We start from the raw sequence: 21,445 nt of genomic DNA on the forward strand, positions 1-21,445 counted from the left end.
TGCTAAACTGAATTGAACAGATGCTGTAAGCAACAAAGAGTCAAATTTTGCAAGATCTTACTGAGGAGGAAGGTGCTGCCTCAGAGTCAGGTGTTTTATATGAGTTACTCTGCTGTCATAAACCATGACTGGCACTAGCTACACGCACCCCTGCAGGACAGGCTTCCCCACAGCATGTCCCACAGGACATCCATGGCCAACGAACTATTGCTCATTCACAAAAACTCCTGAGATGTATGTCTTAGGATGGGTGATGCTACAGACCCCCCTGCCTCCTTGCAAGCACTGTATACAGGGTTGTATGCACCCACTGGTGTGCCAACGAGTGGTTCAGAAACTGAGTTATGAACTAACTGGAAGTTATTCTTCTGATAATTGCTTACTTTGTGCTACTTTAAATTTTCTCTAATTATATTCAGGAGGACTTAGTACAGCCACACTAACAGGGTTTCAAAAGGTTTTGTTTCATCTCCACAGCCTAGCTGAAATAGCATCCTATTGATTGGCAATATGTACCAGGAAACTTTAAAGTGGTTTTTGTCTCCTCTGAACCATTTATTCTCTTTCCATGAAACTCCTAAGGTAGCAATCAGGCTAACAAAAAATATAGTGTGGCAACAGAATCATTTATAATCCAAAAATTGGAAAAAAAAAAGCTATATTTACAAAATAATTTCTAGTAAAGTAAGAAATTACAGTATCATTTTAGTACAAAATAGTACTCAATTATATTAACAATGGATTTCTTATACAGTAGCACATATTTGAAATTAGAAAAAAACCCTCAACCACACAGGCCTTCTTCCCCTCGGCAAGCCCTAGGGAAAGGGCTTGGAGTTTTAAGCATACTTATCCAGGAAACTACTCTATGTGCATACAGAAACAGAGGAAGGCTCACTGCAGCACTGATTTTGCAAGTAAGAAAAATTAGAAACAAATGTCCATCAAATAGCCTGATGCAATACTTGTGGTTATTCACAACATACACAATAAGAAGCAGAGATTTTTCAAACTTTTTTGACCACAAAGTACAGTAAGAAATACATTTTACAGGGTGAACCAGTAATGGCAGATTGCACTTTTTAAGGAGGCCTCAACAATATGACCCGCCTCACATGTCCCCTCCCCTCAGGCCTCAGCAACCTTTGCAACAGGCTTGGTCAGTAGCATATAGTGGAAGTGACATCAGGTGTCTTTCAAGGCTGAATGTCTTAATCCATTTTCTGTGGCCATACAGAACACCTGAGACTGGGTAATTTATAAAAAATAGAGGTTATTTTACTCACAGTTTTGGAGGCTGAGAAGTCCAAGATCAGCTGGCTACATCTGGTGAGAACCTTTCTGCTTTGTCGTGACATGGCAGGAGGCATCAAATGACTAAAAAAGCAAATATGCTATCTAAGGTCTTTCTTCCTCTTCTTATAAAGCTACCAGTCCCATCATGGGGGCCCTGATGACCTTACCTATTTCTAATTGCCTCTTTAAAACCCCACTTCCAAACACCATCAACATATAAATTGAGAGATTTAGAGATTAAGATTCCAACACATGAAATTTTGGGAGAGATGTTCAGTCCATAGCACTGTGTCATAGATATGCTAATACTTTAGCCTTATTCACTTGGAGCCCACCATGCTAGGAGGAAGCTCAAACTGGCCCATGAGAAGAGAACACTGTGTGGTGGGGGATGTTCCAGCTGATAGCCCAGCTGTCGCCCTAGCTGCCATCAACCATGAGATACAAATAAAGATGCCTTCTGATGATTCTGGTTGGAGTGTGGGGTAGAAGGGGAAAGATGTCTTCCCAACCTTTTATTATTCCCATCTGGGGTTGCAGGTGTCATGGAGCAGAGGTGAGCCATCCACCATCCACACTGTGCCCTGCCCAACTTCTGATCTGTAGAATCCATGAGTATAAAAAAACATTGTGGGAAGGGTAGTAGCAATTGTGCCGGGAATGCAAGTATTTGTAACTGAAATAAAACTTTTGCTAATAATTCTTACCCTTAAAAAAATTCAAGCCATGCTATAGAAAAAAATGAGAACCTCCTCTTCCACGGCATTCTTTGATCACTCAATCCCATCTCGTCCAAATAAATTCTAAAGATACAGGGGTTCCTTCCTTCCCTCCTCCTTTCTTCCCTTCTCTCCTTCCTTCCATCCTTCCTTTTCTCCTTCCTTCCTTTTTCTCTTCCTTTCTTTTCTTTGTTATACTCATTGTTCACCTCCTAAGTTTCAGGTACTCTGCTCAGTGTGGGGGGCTCTGGGGATGACATAGACACAGACATATCTGCCCCACAAAGCTTATAACCCAGATGAAAGGACAGACATATAATGAGCTTGAACTAATTTAATTCTTTATACAATAAAGAGAAGTACCAAGTGCATAGAGCTTTTAAGGGCCCAGCAAAATATTTAAGACAACTACAACAAATTATTGACCACAAAAAATTTTTAAAAGCTGTAAGTACAATTGAATGTTTTTTCAAATATCTATAAAAATAACATGTCAACTAGAAATCCATTTCAATTTGTATGATTGTATATTAAGATTACATTTGGTATGGGGTATGGTTGCACTCACATATGCTTGCTAGGATGGAGGGTGGAGTTATATATAGTAGGTGTGTCAGTAGGCTGCAAGGTGGGTAAACGGATGGGTAGGCAGGCCCAGAACAAGCACAGTTTTTATCATGCCCTGGTGGTAAGTGTTATGAGAGGAAAGCTCTGGTGGCCAGAAATCCACTGACTTTTGTTTATGTGATGCATGCTCCCAAATTCCTGAAAACCAGGAACATGTAACAGAGTCATTGTAATTTAATGTATTTCATGTGTCCTCTGTGCAAGGTGTTGATATGGGCTCTGGGGAGTATTAGGCAGAATCATTCCTGCCCTCTGGAACTTGCAGTCTTCTCTTGAGGATGGGGCAAGAGATTTGTTCTAAAGGGACAGGATAGTCAGGTATGGGGGATGTTGAATGGACAGACCCTGCTCTGTGAGGGTTAAAGGGCCTGAGAACAAAAGAATGGAGGAATATGCTCAAAGAAGATCTGATGTTTGAAGTGGGCCTCCCCCATGCCCTTGCACGCTGCACAGACCAGATTGAGGACCTGGGTTGAAGAGTTAGCAGAATATTCTGAATTCACAGTGGTGTGACCCTACAAGGACCAATTTATAGCTTCACTTCATGTATGGATTAAATAAGATGCAAGGATTAAATAAGTTCACACATGGGATGTGCTTCAAACAGCATATGGCATAGCTTACGTGCTTAACAAACATCAGTTTGTTATAATCTTTACTCTTCACTGAAATAACAATGGTTATTTAATACAGTCAATGTGCCAGGCATTGGGTTCCTCTACTTGCATAGGCTAAGATTGCCAGACCTCATGAGGACACCTCATTATCTCCAGGGGTGACTTTGAGTTAATTTAAAAAATGATTCATTCCTTATTACCCAATTCCTTAGGACGTTCTACTGCCCTTTTCAGAACATCATATATGTGTAAATCTATAAATATGAATATGAATCACACAGTGTTCTGACTTCTTGTTGGCCTTCATACAAATATGAACATCACATCATTCCTGCCTCCAGAGCCAATACTCAATTCCGGGGAGTGATAGACACATTTGTAATCCAGCATGAGAAAGTATAAAGTGGAATGGTTTCCCAACAACCAAACGTGAGGTGAGGAGGAGACTGAGAAAGGCTTCCCACAGGGGCTACTGCATGAGCTTGGTCTTGAAGGAGGAGTAGACCTTCCCAGGGATGGAGACAGGGTGGATCCCTAGCAAAGGAAACAGCCAGGTAAGGGCCTGAGTGGCGACAGGGTTCTTTGGGGGAACTCAAGGTTGTCTGGTATGGGCAGGGTAGATGGGGTGGATCATAGACAGGTGAGGCTGGAGAAGTGGTGGAGAGTTCAAAGGAGTCTTGTGATACGTATGGGACAGAGGGAAATTCAAGGACAGAAGGACAGGAAGCCACGAGGAGTGTCAGTCCACAGATTCCAGGTCAGACACCAGTTCATTCTGGCCCATGATGCTGGCTTTAGCTCAGCCCCTTTGAGGTACACACTTGGATCCCAGTCAAGGAAATGCCTTTCTGGTCTTTCTGATTTTCCAGAATATCTTTAAATCCTGATCATTCAGCACGTGTCCCAAAGTTGGTTCATGCATTCATTCACTCATTCCACAAATATCTATTGTTTGCTTTGTACCTGACACCACTAAGCTCTAAAACCCAGTGGAGACGTTGCCATTGCCTTCAAGCAGACACTAGCTGGGAGGAGACAGGTAAATAAATCAGCAATATTTTGTGGCAAGATAAGTGAGAAAATAAAATAATATGCTCTTAAAATGGAATGCGGGAGGAAGAGGAGAGACAAATGGCAGAAAATATTGAAGGATGGCTCTTAGAGAAGTCCATCCATTTCCTTTTTTTTTTTTTTTTTTTTGAGACGGAGTCTCGCTCTGTCACCCAGGCTGGAGTGCAGTGGCCAGATCTCAGCTCACTGCAAGCTCCGCCTCCCGGGTTTACGCCATTCTCCTGCCTCAGCCTCCCAAGTAGCTGGGACTACAGGCACCCGCCAACTCGCCCGGCTAGTTTTTTGTATTTTTTAGTAGAGACGGGGTTTTGCCGTGTTAGCCAGGATGGTCTCGATCTCCTGACCTCGCGATCCACCCGTCTCGGCCTCCCAAAGTGCTGGGATTACAGGCTTGAGCCACCGCGCCCGGCCCCATTTCCTGAGGTTCCTGCAGGATTCTACAAGCCTGACAGGCAGTTCTTTCTCAAGCTCTGGCTTCTCTTTGCTGAACAGTTCTTCCCTCCATTCATCTGTAAGCAGCCGAGAGAAACCAGGCCATACCTTCCATACTTTGCTTTGAAATGTCCTCTGTTAAACATCCGAGTTCATTGATTACAAGTTTTGCTTTCCACAGCAGAAGGATGTGACTGGGCAAAGCCTTCTGTGATTCTATAGCAAGAATCATCTGTGCCCTCACTAGTAGCACCTGTAGCTTCCAAATTTCTACCAACAGTCTGCTCAAGGCAATCTGGGCTTTGTCTAGCATGTGGCTAAACATTTACCCAGCCTCTGCTCATTGCCCAATGCCAAAGCTACTTCCCCATTTTTAGGCATTTGTTACAGCACCATCGAGCTACTGTCATTCTACTTCTTACTGTCATCAAGTGGAACGACCTAAAAACAAAACCAGTAGGAACTGGCTTAGGCAACGTGGGGGGCTGCCTAGGCAAATCCGAAATCCTTAGGGCAGGCTGGAACCTGTTGAGCAGGAGCAGGCACTAGAGTTCCAGGTGGAATTTCTTCCTCAGGAGAACCTCAGCTCTTTCTTCTTTGAAGGCCTTCAAGTGAAGTGGACCAAGCCCACCCAGAATATCAAAGATGGCCTTCTTCATTTAAAGCAAACTGGTGGTAAATGTGAAATCACATCTACAAAATACCTTCAGAGCAACACCTAGACGATGGTTTTGTTGAGTGACTGGAGACTGTAGCCTCGCCACATTGACATACAACACTGACTATCACCAGGAGGGAATCCATTCAGGATCCCAAAGCTCAAGAAGCACAGTGTAGGGAGGAGAGTTATCTTGTAATTAGTAAATGCCAGGCCTCCTTCTTATACTTCACCCACGATGATATTTACCTGTAATCATCACAGAAATGTGATCACATAGGTGCTGCAATGAAACTGGAATTGAGAAATGGAGTCAAATGTAAATAACTCAGGCCAAGTCACACGGCCAGGAAGTAGTGAGGCTGTGATGTGAAATTACACTGTCTGACGGTAATGTTTTTGCCCTAAGACCTTGTCCAAAGAAGGAGTGTGCTGCTGGCCAACACTTTGTCCCTGACCATCAGGCACATGAGGAGCTCCGCAGTGCTTCCGAACATGCTAGGGAAATCCAAGTCACTGCCCATCACATTTCTGCCCAACCACACATTTGCAGCTGGCTCTGTGTCAGTTTCCCAGGGCTTCTGTAAAAAATATCACAGCAAAGGCCAGGTGCAGTGGCTCACGCCTCTAATCCCTGCACTTTGGGAGGGCGAGGAGGGTGGAGCACATGAGGTCAGGAGTTCAAGGCCAGCCTGGTCAACATAGTGAAACTCCGTCTCTACTAAAAATACAAAAAATTAGCCTGGCATGGTGGTGCGCTCCTGTAATCCCAGCTACTTGAGAAGCTGAGGCAGAAGAATCACTTGAACCTGGGAGGTGGAGGTTGTAGTGAGCTGAGATCATGCCATTGCACTCCAGCCTGGGTGATGGAGTGAGACTCCATCTCAGAAAAAAAAAAAAAAAAAAAAAAAAAAAAAAAAAAAATTCTCAGCAAAGCAGCCTCAAAACAAGAGAGACGTATTGGTGCACAGTTCTGGAGGATGAAGTCCAGGGTCAGGGTGGTCCTCAGGGCAGCATTCCTGAGACTGGCCAGAATCTTTCTTGGCTTCTCCCTAGCTTCTGGTGGTTGTTGGCAATTGTGGGACTTTTTTGGCTTGTGGCAGCATGACTTCAATTGTTACCTCCTCCATCGTATGGAGCGCTCTCAGTGCATCTCTGTTTTCACACAGCACTTGCCTCTGGGTGTATGCGTCCAGATTCCCCTAATGTTATAAAGACAGTAGTCATTGGATTAATGTCCTTTCTAATCTAGTAATACCTGATCCTAACTTGATTATATCTGCGAACACTCTCTATTTCCAAGTAAGGTTACGTTCACATGTACTGGGAGGGGGGACTTCAACATAACTTTTGGAGGGACACAATTTAATCCCCAATAGGCTCATACCAGTAGGAGAAAGCTAAACTCTGAAAAGCAGTCACAATGTTTTCCCTTGACCTCACGCTGTTCTTTATTAAAAAATAAAAATAAAAAAATAAAAAAAAAGCTCCATTTCTCAGACTAGGCAACATGGCAAAAACCCTTATCTACAAAAAAATACAAAAATTAGCTGGATGTGGTGGCACAAGCCTGTAGTCACAGCTACTCGGGAGGCTGAGATGGGAGGATTACCTGGGTCCAGAGAGGGCAAACCTACAGTAAGCTGTGATAGCACCACTGTACTATAGACTGGGCAACAGAGTCGAACCCTGTCTCAAGAAGATTAAAAAATAAATAGAGAGAGAGAAAAGAAAAGCTCCATTTTACTAATTCTGCTGAATGTGGCCTTTGGAGTTTCATTTTTCTAGAAGTCTCCTAGAGTCTCAAAGTTCAGTCTGGTTAATACTGGGACATCCCTGATACTTGGAAGCCACTGTGAACCTTCTCATCTATGTGCAACATTTAGATTGAGAGACAATTGTGTCTTCATGTTAGCACTTCCAGGCACACAAAAAGACAACTCAAAACCTTGAAAAGTTCAAGCAGGAGAGCTGTTGACAACATGTTGGAAGCTAAGCTGTTCCTTGTCATTATAAACAAAATTTTTAACTATTTCAGCAAGTTACTCTCTGGGATGTTAAGAAACTTCTAGTTAGAAATTGTGTCTTTACCATCTTATGGAGTGCTTTTTACATAAACTTCTCTAGTATAAGCCTGCGCCTGAGTTCTCATCTCCCTGAACTCAAATTCCCTGTGCTCAACCCTCCAAAATTTGGGAGGGAATAAAACGTAAGTGGTTACCTTGTGTTTATTTACAAATGGCTAGAGATTCATTAAAAAGTGTTGTATTTTAAGCTGCCTGAATAAGAACAAAAGAGTCAGGCAGAGAGAAGAAGAAAGAGGAGGAGTGGGAAAGATGGGAATATGAATGAGAGGGAGCAAGTGATACAGAAATCAACAACAACAAAGAGACCAGGGGATGGAAAGAGAGAATGTGAAGGAAATGAAGGTATTGAAGCCACTCAGAAGGGAAAATAGGCAATGCTGGAATGATGTTATGAGAAAAACAATGCTTGGTAGAAAAACTTCCAACCAAATAGCCCTCTGGTGCTCAAGCTTGTTCTCAAAATAGGGTTAATTTGTTGCTAAGAAGTAAGATAAAGATTTGTTGGCCACACAGATGAAACAGCCAGTCCCAGCCAGCCCTGGAGGCTGTGGCATGGTCCTCCTGGTCGTGCAGGAGACAGTGGAAGGCAATGGGAGGGTGGCCAAAGCCTCTACATTTGATGTGCTGAGTTAACCTCCCACACAGCTGCCCCCAGCTCAACACCCACCAGGTACATCGGGACAAGCCCCATGTGAAGTCATGGGCTTTGGAGGCTGACTGAGCCGATTGGCTTCCTTGCTGGGCTACTATTGACTTAGGTCAAGTTACTCTCTCAGTTTCCAGGTTCCTCAGCTGTGAAATACAGACAAAAGCTATCTTGCAGGGTTGCTGTGAAGATAAGGCGCTGTAATAACCTGTGAAAAAGGGCACCCATCTCGGAGGCTGGAACCCAGGAGGTGCCAGGCAGCCTCCACTTAAGTGTGTGTGGTGACTTCAGCATATGGGGTGATGATACTCAGGTCTATGCAAGCCCCTTGGGTCCCAGACTCTTCATGGCCATCTCCACGTTATCTGTGACCTTGCTTTGATGGCATCCTCCAAGATCATTCTTTCTTAGAACTTGAAAGCTTAGTCCCCATCTCTATCTGCCATCTCTCATTGTTCTAATTCTGTTTCCTCACTCATACACAGCTACTTCTGTTATGCTCAGTAAAACCCCTAGCCCTTGGGCTGTTATCTTCAGCCTGGCTTCTCTTGTCTGATTCGGAGTCTCCAGCGCAGTCTGCCATTTTGAAATGCTCTTCCTCTCCTCTGATGGTCTCAATCTGGATGAACATATCATGCTCAAAATCACTGCTATCACCTTCTCTTTCTGCTTCTTCTGCTTATTGTTTCTGTTAGCAGCACCAACCTCTTGGCCACAGGGATCTGAAGCTGAACCCACTGTTGATTCTTCTTTCTTCTATAATGCCTGAAAGCCAATCATTAGATCCTATCACCATTTTCACTATAAAGTTACACAGTGCCAGAGTAATTCATTTCACTACCCAAATGAATTACTCTGTTTTAATTTTCTCATCTTTAAAATGTGTTATAAACAACCCACCTCTTACAGATGACACTCAGATTCAATATTATGGAGAATGCATTTCTCTAAGATGGCATCACTGTGTTAAAGAAAACCTTACTCAGTGATACTTGTGTAAAGCGCATCACAATACAGGAACCACTGCAATGGGATTTTGCAATAGGGAAGAGAGATTGGGCCCAACTCGGAGTGCAGCACTGGTAAGTGGGAATTTATAGTCAAGGAGTAGGGTGGGGACCACTGGATAGAAAATTACTAAGAGGAGATATCAGGGGTGAGGGTGCAGGGATTCTAGCTAAAGAAATCTAACAAGATTCTGATCACAGGCCATGGTGATCAAATATCACCTGGGGATGATGGAAAATGAGAAACTTGGTCATATATTGAAAATACTGTATCAGATATCAAGGGTGGGGAGTTCTTGATAAACTGACTTAGCAGGGTTCTTGGCCCAAGAACTGGACTTTACAAGGAAGTACACAGGTAGACATAGGAGAAGCTTCAGGAGACTGGCTACAGTTTGGCCAAGCAAGGAGTTTTTGTCAGTCCTTCCTCTTGTTCAAGGAAAGAAGAGACATTCTTTTTCTCATGTGGTCACCTTTTGTTCACTAAGGAACCACTGAGTCACCTGTTGGGACTTGATAGTTCCAACAGACTGGATGGTGCTAGCAGTCAGGCATTTAATGAGGGGATTTTTTTAATGGAAAAAAAGATTAATAGTTGGAAACTCAGTTTCTGAGCCCAGAGGGCAACCAATCAAAAAGATTTCTAAACACTTCGTTTGAAGCCTCTGCAGATGGAGCGGGAGCAGGCAGTGGCAAGCTGATAGACCTTCCTGGTTTTCAGTTTTAACGTCATGAAGGTTGTCTACCCCTGAGCTGTTGTGGTGATCTCTCTGATGTCTGTATCAAGTCCTCCAGCTTCAGCTTTTGGGGCTGCAGGAAAGGAGCAGTTTTAAATTTAATGCTTCCAAGTCCGAAGGGCTGGAGAAAATTGGAAATATTAGTCTGGAGTGTGGTTGCCAGATTGGGAGGAAACTTGGAGAATTCAGGATCCAGTCCAGTGTGTAGACAAATCAGAAAAGCACATAAACAATGAGTAGGACTAAAATTCCATAAGGGGTGTGCTATAGTTTTCTTCTGAAACATAATTTATCTCTCTCCATTCACCCCCATTCCTATCAAAAATAAGCAAAGACCGATTTGCTTGCAAGATAAGTTTAGTCTCATTAACATGGCTCGATTGTTTACATAAATGCAGCAAAAATAATGATTGACCACCTAGGCTCTTTTTGCGTTTGCTTTCCTGGAACTTTTAGGAGAATCTCAGACTGAACAGTTAAAAGCCTCTTAAAACAGGAAAGCTAAGCCAAGGACTCACTCCCAGGCTGTTTCTGAAACAGTTAGGGATTTGAGGGAATATCCCTTTTATAGGTCTCCAAAATATCCTAGGGTTCCTGGGCCTGCCAGGAAGTGACACTCTTTATTTACCTGGAAGAAAACTATGTAAGTGAACCAAGTATGCAACACATCATAGTGATAATTTTTTTCCAAGAGGCTTTATTGACTCCATAAAGTCAACCTTAGTTTCTTAAAGTCATCTGGTCATATCTGAAGATACAACATTCCAGTTAAGGCCTTCATAATATATCCAATGTTTTCAATTGTGTACTGTTACAAGGAGAACATATTCTTACTGCACATATGCAAATAACTACATTACCATAAAATAAAAATGTTTACTAATAGTTTTCTAATTCCAGAGGGATCAGGCAGGAGGAAAAAGTAATTATTTCCTTTTTATTCACAAAGGTATACATTACCAAATTGTTCTAAGCTATAGATAGCTTAACATAAAAGAGAAAAACTTTTCTTAAATTTAGAAAACAAAATATTGAAGAACCAGCAACATTTCAAACAAAAAGTCACTAAAATATTGTCCTCACCAGTTCATTCAGTCCCATGTAATTCTTGTTATTCTTGAGTTTGGGATAGAACTTTCATGAAGCCATCAGTTTCTTTGTTAGAGTTCTGCAAATTCTTACCCAGTCCGCTGGTATGATCTTAAAGTTTTCAGCAGAAGCCTGTATTTTAAAAGTAACTTTCATAGTCTTTTCCATGAATATGTTTAAAGAAGAAGCAAGTTTGGACTGTAGCTGATTTAAAATGCTTTCAGAGAAGAACCAAAGTGAAATAATAACTGTCCATAAATAACAAAAGACTTAAAATGGCCATATGGCCATGCTTAAAAATATGATGAGAGTTCATTATGATAATTATGCGATTGCCAAAGATATTTGGTTATTTCTGTGACATGCATTTTCACATAATTTTAATGGAGAAGACCAAATTCTAGTTCTGCACTAGTGTACAATTAATACTAAACCTAATTTTAATAAAACTTTATAAAAGAACCTATCCAATCTCAGCCAGTTTTGGCAGCAAAAGATAATATTTCTTTTCCAGGATCCTTTTTCCACAAAAGTGTGGCCAAGGAAAGAATCTTTGTCAATCCCATCCCACTTTTGAGGAACCTGCCTGTCTAAACTCCCCCTATCTGACATGGTCAATATGGAAGCAGTCATTTTACAATAGCTCCAGGCCCTGACTTCAGTTGATGGGGCCAGAAGAAGGCATTTGATGAGTTTGTTCCAGGAATCAAGAGTTTTTTTTCCAGGAATTTGGATTTGGAACCAAGAGATTCCAGTGTTGATCTAAATCCTTTTTGGACAAAAGAAATAGAAACAAGAACAGTTTCAATCAGAAAATGGATGTGTGGGAAACTTACAGAATCAGTCTTCAGTAAAGGAAAAAGGTCAGTGCAAAAGAGTTGGAGAGAACTATCTGAATTCACTAGAAAGTCCACACCCTTTTCCCAGTAAATAGGAGAACCATGTGCGTTCTTGTCTATATCATCTCATAAATCCATCTCTTTTTTCTTGTGCACTTAAAAGAGTGGCATTTTGTACTTTCGGGCCAAAGTGTCTGAACTAATATATCATGAAAGGTGATCATCAAGTACTGGTTCAGACGGCTGCTTTTGGGATCAGAGCATCTGCAATTCCATTCCATTCTGCTCCTTCTTAGCTGTGGGACCTCAGGCCAGTTACATCACATTTCTACGCTGCTGGTGCTCAGTTATAAAGTGAAAATGAGAATGTCAAACTCACAATGTTGTTGAGTGTATCTGAAAAGAAAATGTGCCTAAAACACAAAGCGCCTCATGGGAGACATGTTAACCACTCAAGAAAGGTTAGCTTATACCATATATACTGTAACTGCCAGGCAAAGTTCCTGGCACAGAAGTCCTTTTAATGTAATAACTATGTTCATCATTACTACAAGTTGGTATTCCTGACTCCATTCTCTCTCACAGCCCATCTTCACATTCTGCTGGATTATACTTGCTAAAACATACCTGTCATCAAGTCACTTAACTGCCTAGGAACTAAGGCATAAACTCAGTTCACATGCTACCTATGCCATGGAACTCTTCTTGCTTTTTTTTCTTTTATTGAGACAGAGTCTTACTTTGTCGCCCAGGCTGGAGTGCAGTGGCACAATCTTGTTTCACTGCAAACTCTGCCTCCCAGGTTCACGCCATTCTCCTGCCTCAGCCTCCCGAGTAGCTGGGACTACAGGCGCCCACCACCACACCTGGCTAATTTTGTTTTGAATTTTTAGTAGAGATGGGGTTTCACCATGTTAGACAGGATGGTCTCGATCTCCTGACCTCATGATCTGCCCGCCTCAGCCTCCCAAAATGCTGGGATTATAGGTGTGAGCCACCGTGCCCAGCCCTTGATTCTTTATTCACAAACATTTTCACTTTTTTCAGCATATATTTCAAGAGACAGTCCAGTGCAGTGGATGACAACATGACTTCCACACTAAAGATCAAGATGTGCTTATTGGCCATATGATGTGAGATGAGTTCTTTAACCTCTTTCTGCATCAGTTTTCTCATATGTATGTTGGGAAGAATAATGGTACCTACCTCGTCAGAATGTTATAAGAATTACATAAGTCAACACATGGAAAACGCTCAGAGTGGTACCTAGCACATAGCAGACAGCCTATAAACATTAGCTAGAATTATCGCTGCACTATGATTGTAGGCTCACTTTATCACAGAGCTGTCTCAGAATGTAGATTGTCACAGAATGTTTTATTTACCTGTCATGGCCAGGAAAGACCTACTACTGCCCTGAGTTCGCAGGGCTTGGTGATTTAATCTGATGCAAGTGACCTGAAGGGGTTCTGCCTACCTGGCTACCTCTAGGTCTGTCTTCAGGGCTGCTTAGAACTTTCTGGGGTCCATATGAATATTCCTTTCATCCTCAATTATAATTTATAGAAAGCTGAGATCTGTTTATTCATGTGTCAAGGAGAAACTCAAATACCACCTTTTATCCTTTCCTACCTCTGGGCAACTTCAGTCTCCCCTTTTCCCAACCTCCTGAAAGTATATCAAAGTCATTACCAGCATCTTCGTTAATCTACAGGCTGCGTTGGTCTGTGCTCACTGTTCATTTCCCTCCATGACTGAAACCACAGGACTCTTCCTTTTACTTCAGTGAGATTCTGAAAGCCTCGAGACAGAAACTCCTGAACTTTCCTTTGGCACTGCCTACTAGTTCACTTGTCCCTCCTTGGGTTAGCCTCCCCCTGAAGTCACAGTACAAGAGTTCTCCTCTTCCTAAAGCCCCCTCACTCCATGATATCCCCTGCTTATTCTTGGTTCCTTATCAGCATTTAAATGCTCTTAAAACTCTTTCACCTTATCTTTTTAAAAAGAAGTTTTCCTCTTTGGTACTGCTCTGTTTCTTTCTCTATTTCATCATTCAAACATCTTCAAAGCATGTGAAGATGCTTTGGCAAACCCTGCTTCCTAGTCTCTGGTTTTCTTCTTTCTCTTCTGCTATGGTTTTAATGTGTCCTCCAAAAGTTCATGCACAGGAAACCTAATCCACAATGCAAAGCAACAGTGTTGAGACGTGGGGCCTAATTACAGCAGTTTAGGTTATGAGGGCAAAACCCTCATAAACTAATTAATATTGTTATTGTGGAAGCAGGTTAGTTATCACAAGCCTGGTTTGTTAGAAAGCCAGTCCAACCCCCGTTGTGTCTCTCTGTCTCAGGTACTCACATTTCACTTCTGCCTTCCACTTTCCACCATGGGTACCCTCAACAGATGCTGGTGCCATGCTCTTGGACTTCTCAGCCCCCAGAACCATAAGCTAAATAAACTTTTCTTAATGAATTACCCACTATGTGGTATTCTATTATAGCAACAGAAAATGGACTAAGGCATATTTCATGAAGTGGAATTTATCAAGATCACTAATGATCTCCTTATTGCCATTGGTAATGGGTACTTTCAGAAAGATCTTGAGTTATCTGGAGCATTCGACATTAGATCATTTCTTCCTTTTTGCAATGTCTTGCTCTCTACTCCCATTTTTTCCCTCTACTACTTGGGCCACCTCTGAGTGTGCCTTCTGTGGCTGCTCTTTTTTTGCCCATCCTTTAATGTTGGTCAGCTGCCTTGAACCTCTTCTCCTTTGGTATAACTCTCTCTCAAACACCTCTTTGACTCCCATATCCTTACTGTTCATCTTTACCACAACGGCTCTAAAATTAAGGTCCCACCCTAATTACTTTCCTAACCTTTGTTCTCTTATATTTACCTGACATTTGGACATTTCCACTAAGTTCCAAGTGTGCACATCCAGCTCAACCTGTCTGCAAACTAAACCCATAATCACTCTCATCTCACTCTTCCTCCTGTATCAACCAGGCCCTGGAAGCTGTGCACATTTATCCAGGGTCTGGAGACAAAATCCAGAGAGCCACTTATTTCTCCCCATAACCTCCACATCTCTACACAAAAGCAACTTCCAAGGTCTATTCTGTAAACATCTCATAAATATGCCTTCTTTTCTTCAAACTGCCAATACTGTGGTAAGGAGCCTTTTCTTCAAACAAACTGCCAGTGCTGTGGTTAGGAGCTTCATCATTTCTTACCTGGATTACCACCAGATCTAGGTTTTGCCCTCTAATCCAGTCTTAGCATTCAGACTAGGTGTCCTCCTTCCCAACTGCAATGCTGATCATGTCTCTCACCTGCCTAAAGCTCAGCCTCTGGAAAATTGTCAAACCTTTTTTTCCTCGGTACTCAGATCAAAAATATTTCTAATACATTTTTATTGTTTTGTCTTCTTACTGTATGTTTTGTTCCACCAAAAGAAGAGTTTCTAGACAAAGGAGAGGATTGATGGATTCACTGGTGCTCCCTGGAAACTATCCAATCTGTAATGTGAGCATCTCAAAATGCAGAGGAACCAGAAGTTCAATATTTGAGCTGATTAAGGATTAATCAGCCAGTTCCCTGGGCAGGGGAGAGACTCTGCTTCCACATTATCAGGGACTCAGAGAAGCTGGATAAATGTCTCTGCTTTCTTTCCTCTGGTCCATCCTGCTCCAGTATCAGTGGTGAGCAAACTTTATCTGGCTCTCTTCCTTCACTGTGTGTTATCAATTTATTTTACCTTGGGGCTATAATGTCCCAGCTACTATACTGCAATGTCTTTTGTGACCTTTTTCTGTTAATATTGAAAGCCCTCTTTCTATTCCTTTTTTTTTTAGCACCCAGCATTATTTCTCAAAACACATCTGTACTTGATGACATGACCTCCTCTATTCATAACCTTTTCAATGGGTCTTTGCAGGAACTCCCAGCTAGAGGGAGAATGTACTTCTTCACTTTTAACTCTGTACCAGTCTTGAGATTTCCTTTGGCAAAAAGCAAAAACAAAAACACAACCACCACCAACACAAAACTCAGCAGAATTAAGATGTAAGTTTCAAGCCCAGATCTGAAAAGACCATGCATGTTTCCACTCTTTCTCGTACCCCTGCTCAGGCGCACTGAAGACAATTCCTGCCAAACCTGCTGGAAATGAGAAACTGCATGAAACAGAGCCAAGTTAGTCCAATTGTTCCAGCCAACGCTCAAGACACAACGAGCACCCAGCCTCAATCAGCAGAACCAGGTACCCAGCCCACCCCGAGCTGGTCACAGGTGGCTGAGTTCTCTCTGCTGAGATTAGAACTGCCCAGGTCAGCATTCAACCCATGGACAATAACAAATGTTCAGTGTTTTAAGCAACTGGATTTTGGAGTGATGAGTTACTTATCAATAACAAACTCGCACATCATCTCTTACCTCTTTTCTGTGTATCAGAGTAAAATGTGAAAAATGTTCTCATATATTATTTACCATACATACATGATAGGTAATGTCTATCAAATAATATATCTAAAGAACATAATAAGCACTCAACAAAGTATTCATCCCTCCTTATATTATCCTCTAAGAACTATAAATATTTCTCATTCTTGTGTTGAGTAATTTAAAAAGCAATGCTATCCTTACCAAAGTAAATGTAAGATGTAGTTCTAGGCTTCAGCATTCGGCGTAAATCATAGGCCCTAAAGAGTGGTGTGCCAATGGTCAGCAATCCTGAGAGCAGAAGATCTGCCTAAACCCTACTTTCTAGTTGGCTGCTTGTGATGGAAACATGGCCTGTAGAAATGTGTGCAGATAGACAAAGGAGATAAGCAAATCTTTGAGAAAGCCTTGGCTGAGATTATTTTGCTCATCCTGGAAGAAAAAAAACCATCATAACCCTTGCCATGTGACTTGGCTCCTCCATTTTCCCTCAGAATATGATTAATTGCTCTCTAAATAATAAAAGTCTTCCAGGAACAATAGAAAATATCTACTACAGAACATTCATAAATATTCAGCTGAAGCCTGGTGGGAATGTTAGGCTCCCATGAGAGCTCTGTGCTGACATTGGAAGTCAGAAACCAACTCGGAGGCGTAAAACTGTGCAGTAAAAATATTTACACATATGAGCTCGGGGGGAGTTGTCAGAGTGCCATGTTCCTCTTTTGCCCAGACGTCGGGAATTAATTTGGACCTGATGGTGAAGCTCAGGTCTGAAATCAGAGCAGCTTTTTTATACCCATGGACAGCTCCCATAAATGTCAGGGGTGAGCAGAGTAGAAACACTTGGGCCACTACCATAGCAGAGCCCAGGCCATCAAAATGTTGCTTTATTTCCCTTTGATTCCACAGGTTCCATCCAGCCTTCTAGAAATCATTTGGTGCCACCTACTAGACACTAGGAAAAACAAACTATTACACTCAGGTCCCATCTCCTCTCAAGGAAACTACATGCCAGAAAGGAGTACGTAGGTATATGCAACTCAACACAAGTGCTGACATGCTGATCTGACCACATGCTACTAGAGCATAAGAAAAAGAAAAGACTGCAGGGGTTGCAGGGGCAATGGGTTAGGTGGAGGACTGCAGAGGAAAGGTTCTATATGTCAGATGGGGCATCTGAGTGGGTCTCAGAAGAAGTTATAAATTCTTGCAGGTGAGAAGAGAGTAGGGGAATGCTATGCCTCTCTGGTGTGGTCTGGGAAACCATCGGTGACAACGATGTGGTTAGGGACCATGAGCTGGAAACATCAGCCCTAAATCCGGAATGGAAATTTGGGGATCCAGAAAGATGCAATGATCTTTCTCTCCATTTCATTTTTGGCTTATTCTGGCTGAAGTTTTGCCAGGGGGAAAGGTTATAAAGGGCATTGGAATGTTAGTCTGTCTGAATCCTTCAGGATTTGAAGGTAACAAAAGCAAGATCCAGCTCTGCAGGTCATCTTGTGCCTGAGGAAAATGACAGATGGCCACAAAGAGGCAACAGACAGCTTGAAACAGCACATGTGCTCTCTGTCCTGCCCCTCTCAGCTCTGGAAATCTTTCTGGGAAAGCAGAACGCCAGCATAATCCATCTGGAAACCTTAGATTAGAAAAAAAAAAAAAAAACACAGGATGTCTTATTTCAACTTTCAAATGTTTTGAGGAAAGTGCCAAGAGAAGGGGCAGAAAGAAGAGAAACAAGGAAGAGAAGTGAGAGGAGGGGCTGAAGGAGAAAGAGAAGACACAATTGGTGGAACTATGTTTAGCAGTAGATTCACTCTAGAAGATTCATTCTGATGACTGAAATTTCCAGAACACGGATAATGTTTCGAGACACTGACATGATGGGGAATATTAATTTGAATGTGCTATTTTCCTATGACAGCATTTTAAGACTGTAAGCATAAACAGCTACACACACAAGCCCTTGTTTGGGTTCAGATGTCCACAACAACATAACTTTATTTTTCTACCTGCAGCACCACTTTCACTCAAGAGAAGAAAATTAAATTTTAAGCAATTCATGTTAAACAAGCAAATCAAGGCTTTTGCCTTCAGTTGGCTTAGTGCTTCTCCCTCATCCTTTCTCCTCTGAGTTGGTGTAAGTTCTCCAGCAGCAAAGCACTGAGAAGGAAAGTGCTGGGTTCTCAGTGCTCAGTGTCTATCATCATTAGAATTTATTGAGATTTCTCCTTAACTGCTGGACTCTGGTTGCTGCCACCTGGACCTTCTGGTATGGCTTGAGCTATCTGCCTCCAGCTGGTCCCCAGGGTTCTCTCTATACTGGTCACTCTGCATCTTCATCAAAAGTCTCTTCTACAACATGAAAGCTGACACTTGACTCTTTTGTTTCTCTCTGCATATTGGATGTAATAACCCTACCAGACAGCATGAACATAGATGCCCTTGCTGCCTGACTCAGGAAGTGGGTGGGAGGGGAACACGGGACATGGCACAGACAGGAAGCACTGAAAGCTGAAGCCTTTGGTTAATCCTTTACAATATTATTCTGGTACATCCACAGTATTTGCCCTTTTTTTTTTTTTTTTTTTGTGACAGAGTCTCACTCTGTCGCCCAGGCTGGAGTGCAGTGGCGTGATCTCGGCTCACTGCAAGCTCCCCCTCCTGGGTTCACGCCATTCTCCTGCCTCAGCCTCCCAAGTAGCTGGGACTACAGTCGCCCACCACCACGCCCAGGTAATTTTTTGTATTTTTAATAGAGACGGGGTTTCACCATGTTAGCCAGGATGCTCTCGATCTCCTGACCTCGTGATCCGCCCGCCTCAGCCTCCCAAAGTGCTGGGATTACAGGTGTGAGCCACCACACCCTGCCCATCCACAGTATTTTATTTAAACAGGTTTTTCACCTCACCCTCTCTCAATTCATGTTAAAAAGCTCCCACTCCAAGTTCTTTAAATGCCCCTCTAGATAGACCCACCATACATACATACAGGTAACTACCCTGACCTGCATACATACAGGTAATGCAGGAGAAGGGGAGCATATCACAACATACAGGTATATGGTTGGCAAAATGCAAAATGTGGGGTGCTCTGTAGAATAAAAAACTGTTTAACAAAAACATTGCAAGGACAAAAATAGGAGAAGTCCAAAAGACTTATATATGTCTACCAACTGCAATGGATTCTGATGAAAACCAACCAATATAAAAATCTCTGAAATAATAGAGGAGATTTAGACACAAACCAGAGACGTGTGATATAAAAAATTGTTAACTTTTTAGATGGGACATTATTAGAGGTACGTTTAATAAAAAGTTTTTATCCTTTAGAAATATCTGGATAAATATTTAGAAATTAATTACAGATGTCTGATATGTGCCTTAGAATATAAGGACTGGAAAATGAATGGATATAGATGGAAGGAGAGTTGATGGCCACAATTTGATGATCGTTGTGATATTTAATTTGTAGAGGTTTTCTGTACTATTCTAGATGTTTCTATGTTTAAACAATTTTTTTTTCCAGAATAAAAAACTAAAAACATTCTGATAATTACTTTTTTTTGTTTGTTGGTTTCCCCATACACTTCCTGTGGTTTCACAACCAAGTGCCTTAGCTCATGTTATCCTCATGACTTGGGGCACCCTTTTCTCAATCATTACTTTCCTTCTCTTTCTTCATTTCTGATCTAATTCCTACTTTTTCTTCATGTCTCAGCTCTCGGAGCTGTCCCCAGGTTCTCAGAGGGAGCTCTATGTCATCCTGGCAGCCATCTCAGGTATCATATTGACTTATCCATTGTCTGGCACACTGTCAGTACTTACATTAAAAAGAAGATAGTTATCTTTACCTCTTTTGTGTTGTGAGGATTAAATTACATTTATTAAGCACCTGGCACGTGTCAGAAGTGCCATATTCATTAACTTCTTCACTTCTATTCTATCATTTAAACCTGAACATCCCTTCAACACCTAGTTCCAGTTCCTCCAGGAAGCTTCTCAAAATACTACCAGCCTCTTTGCTGACTACATCATGTCCACTAATAAATCCCTGCTTAACATTTGATCCCTGGGCAGACTTCTATGAGAAAATATAACAAGATTTTTTTTTTCAATTTTTATCTATTCACTCCAAGCAATTATGATGATGGTATGGCTATCTAAACTGTATCCAATTTGATGCACAGCAACTAGGATTTGATAATTTCAGGATGGTTAGGCATTGTAAGATCTTAACTCCAATCTCCACATGACAAATGGAACCTCTCTCCTGCATGAAAGGCAAATAATAGCTTCCTCATCCATTATTCTTATACCATCCAAGAGAGCCATCAGATGGGAGTTATTTTCAATATTTGGCAAATTAAAAAACTTGAGAATCAGAGAAAAGAGTGTATTTCCAAGAGCATCTAGCTAGCAAGTGAACTGAGGACAACATCCCAGGTCTCCTGACTATCTAACATCTTACTGCCTCTGCAATACCCTTGCCAAGGGACTTCCCAATTTCCCCCAGATTAGAAAGTCTTTCCTCATTAAGCTGTCCCTAAACCTTGCATCTGCCATGACCACAGAGCGTTCACTCAGGAGGTATTTACTGAGCCTCTAAGAGGTACCAGGTGCTGCAGTACAGCTGGGCTAGACTTTACCTAGAAAAACAGGCTAGTCATCAATAACTTAGGATCTATTGTAAATAAGTACAATGCAATTATTTGTTCCAATCTGTTGTATAGGGTATATAGAAAGGTCTGTATGGCACAGAGACAGAGCATGATGGCTTTAAACCTCTAATTTTCCACTACTAAAGCTGTATAATACTTCTTACAAGCATCCCTTCTCACCTCCTGTTGATGGATGGGCAGTTTCTCTGGTAAACACCACACTGGCAGGAACCCCTGGGGGTGAGATCCAGCAGTCCCTGGCAAGGAACGTCAGGGTGCTCAGCAGATGGAGGCTCCACAGAACTAAGAGCCCCAAGGTGAGGCTGTTGAAATGCTGTGCCAGGCAGACAGACTGCCAGGGAGTTTTTGGTGCACATATTTAATATCGTCCTGACTGCAGTGGAAGCAGGTGCATGAGATACACAAACAAGGAAGCCACAAGGAGATGTCTCCAAAGCAGATATTGAGGTGAGAGAAGAGAAGGCCACAACTGCAGGGAGACCATGGAATTTGA

At 42.1% G+C, this 21,445-nt stretch overlaps 1 protein-coding gene across 1 annotated transcript in view; it reads right to left on the reverse strand.

Annotated features, from left to right (window-relative positions):
• Nucleotides 1-607: 607 nt before the first annotated feature.
• Nucleotides 608-21,445, reverse strand: part of RNF144A (ring finger protein 144A) — a 158,406-nt gene continuing 137,568 nt past the window's right edge. The window contains exons 9-10 of the mRNA XM_030921262.1: nucleotides 3,550-3,793; nucleotides 608-1,896 (exon numbers count right to left, since the gene is read on the reverse strand). Coding sequence (XP_030777122.1) covers nucleotides 3,563-3,793 — 231 coding nt within the window. The 3' untranslated portion in view covers nucleotides 608-1,896; nucleotides 3,550-3,562. The remainder of the gene's footprint in view (nucleotides 1,897-3,549; nucleotides 3,794-21,445) is intronic.

The sequence above is a fragment of the Rhinopithecus roxellana genome, chromosome 17, assembly GCF_007565055.1.
Source record: "Rhinopithecus roxellana isolate Shanxi Qingling chromosome 17, ASM756505v1, whole genome shotgun sequence".
Lineage (NCBI taxonomy): Eukaryota > Metazoa > Chordata > Mammalia > Primates > Cercopithecidae > Rhinopithecus > Rhinopithecus roxellana.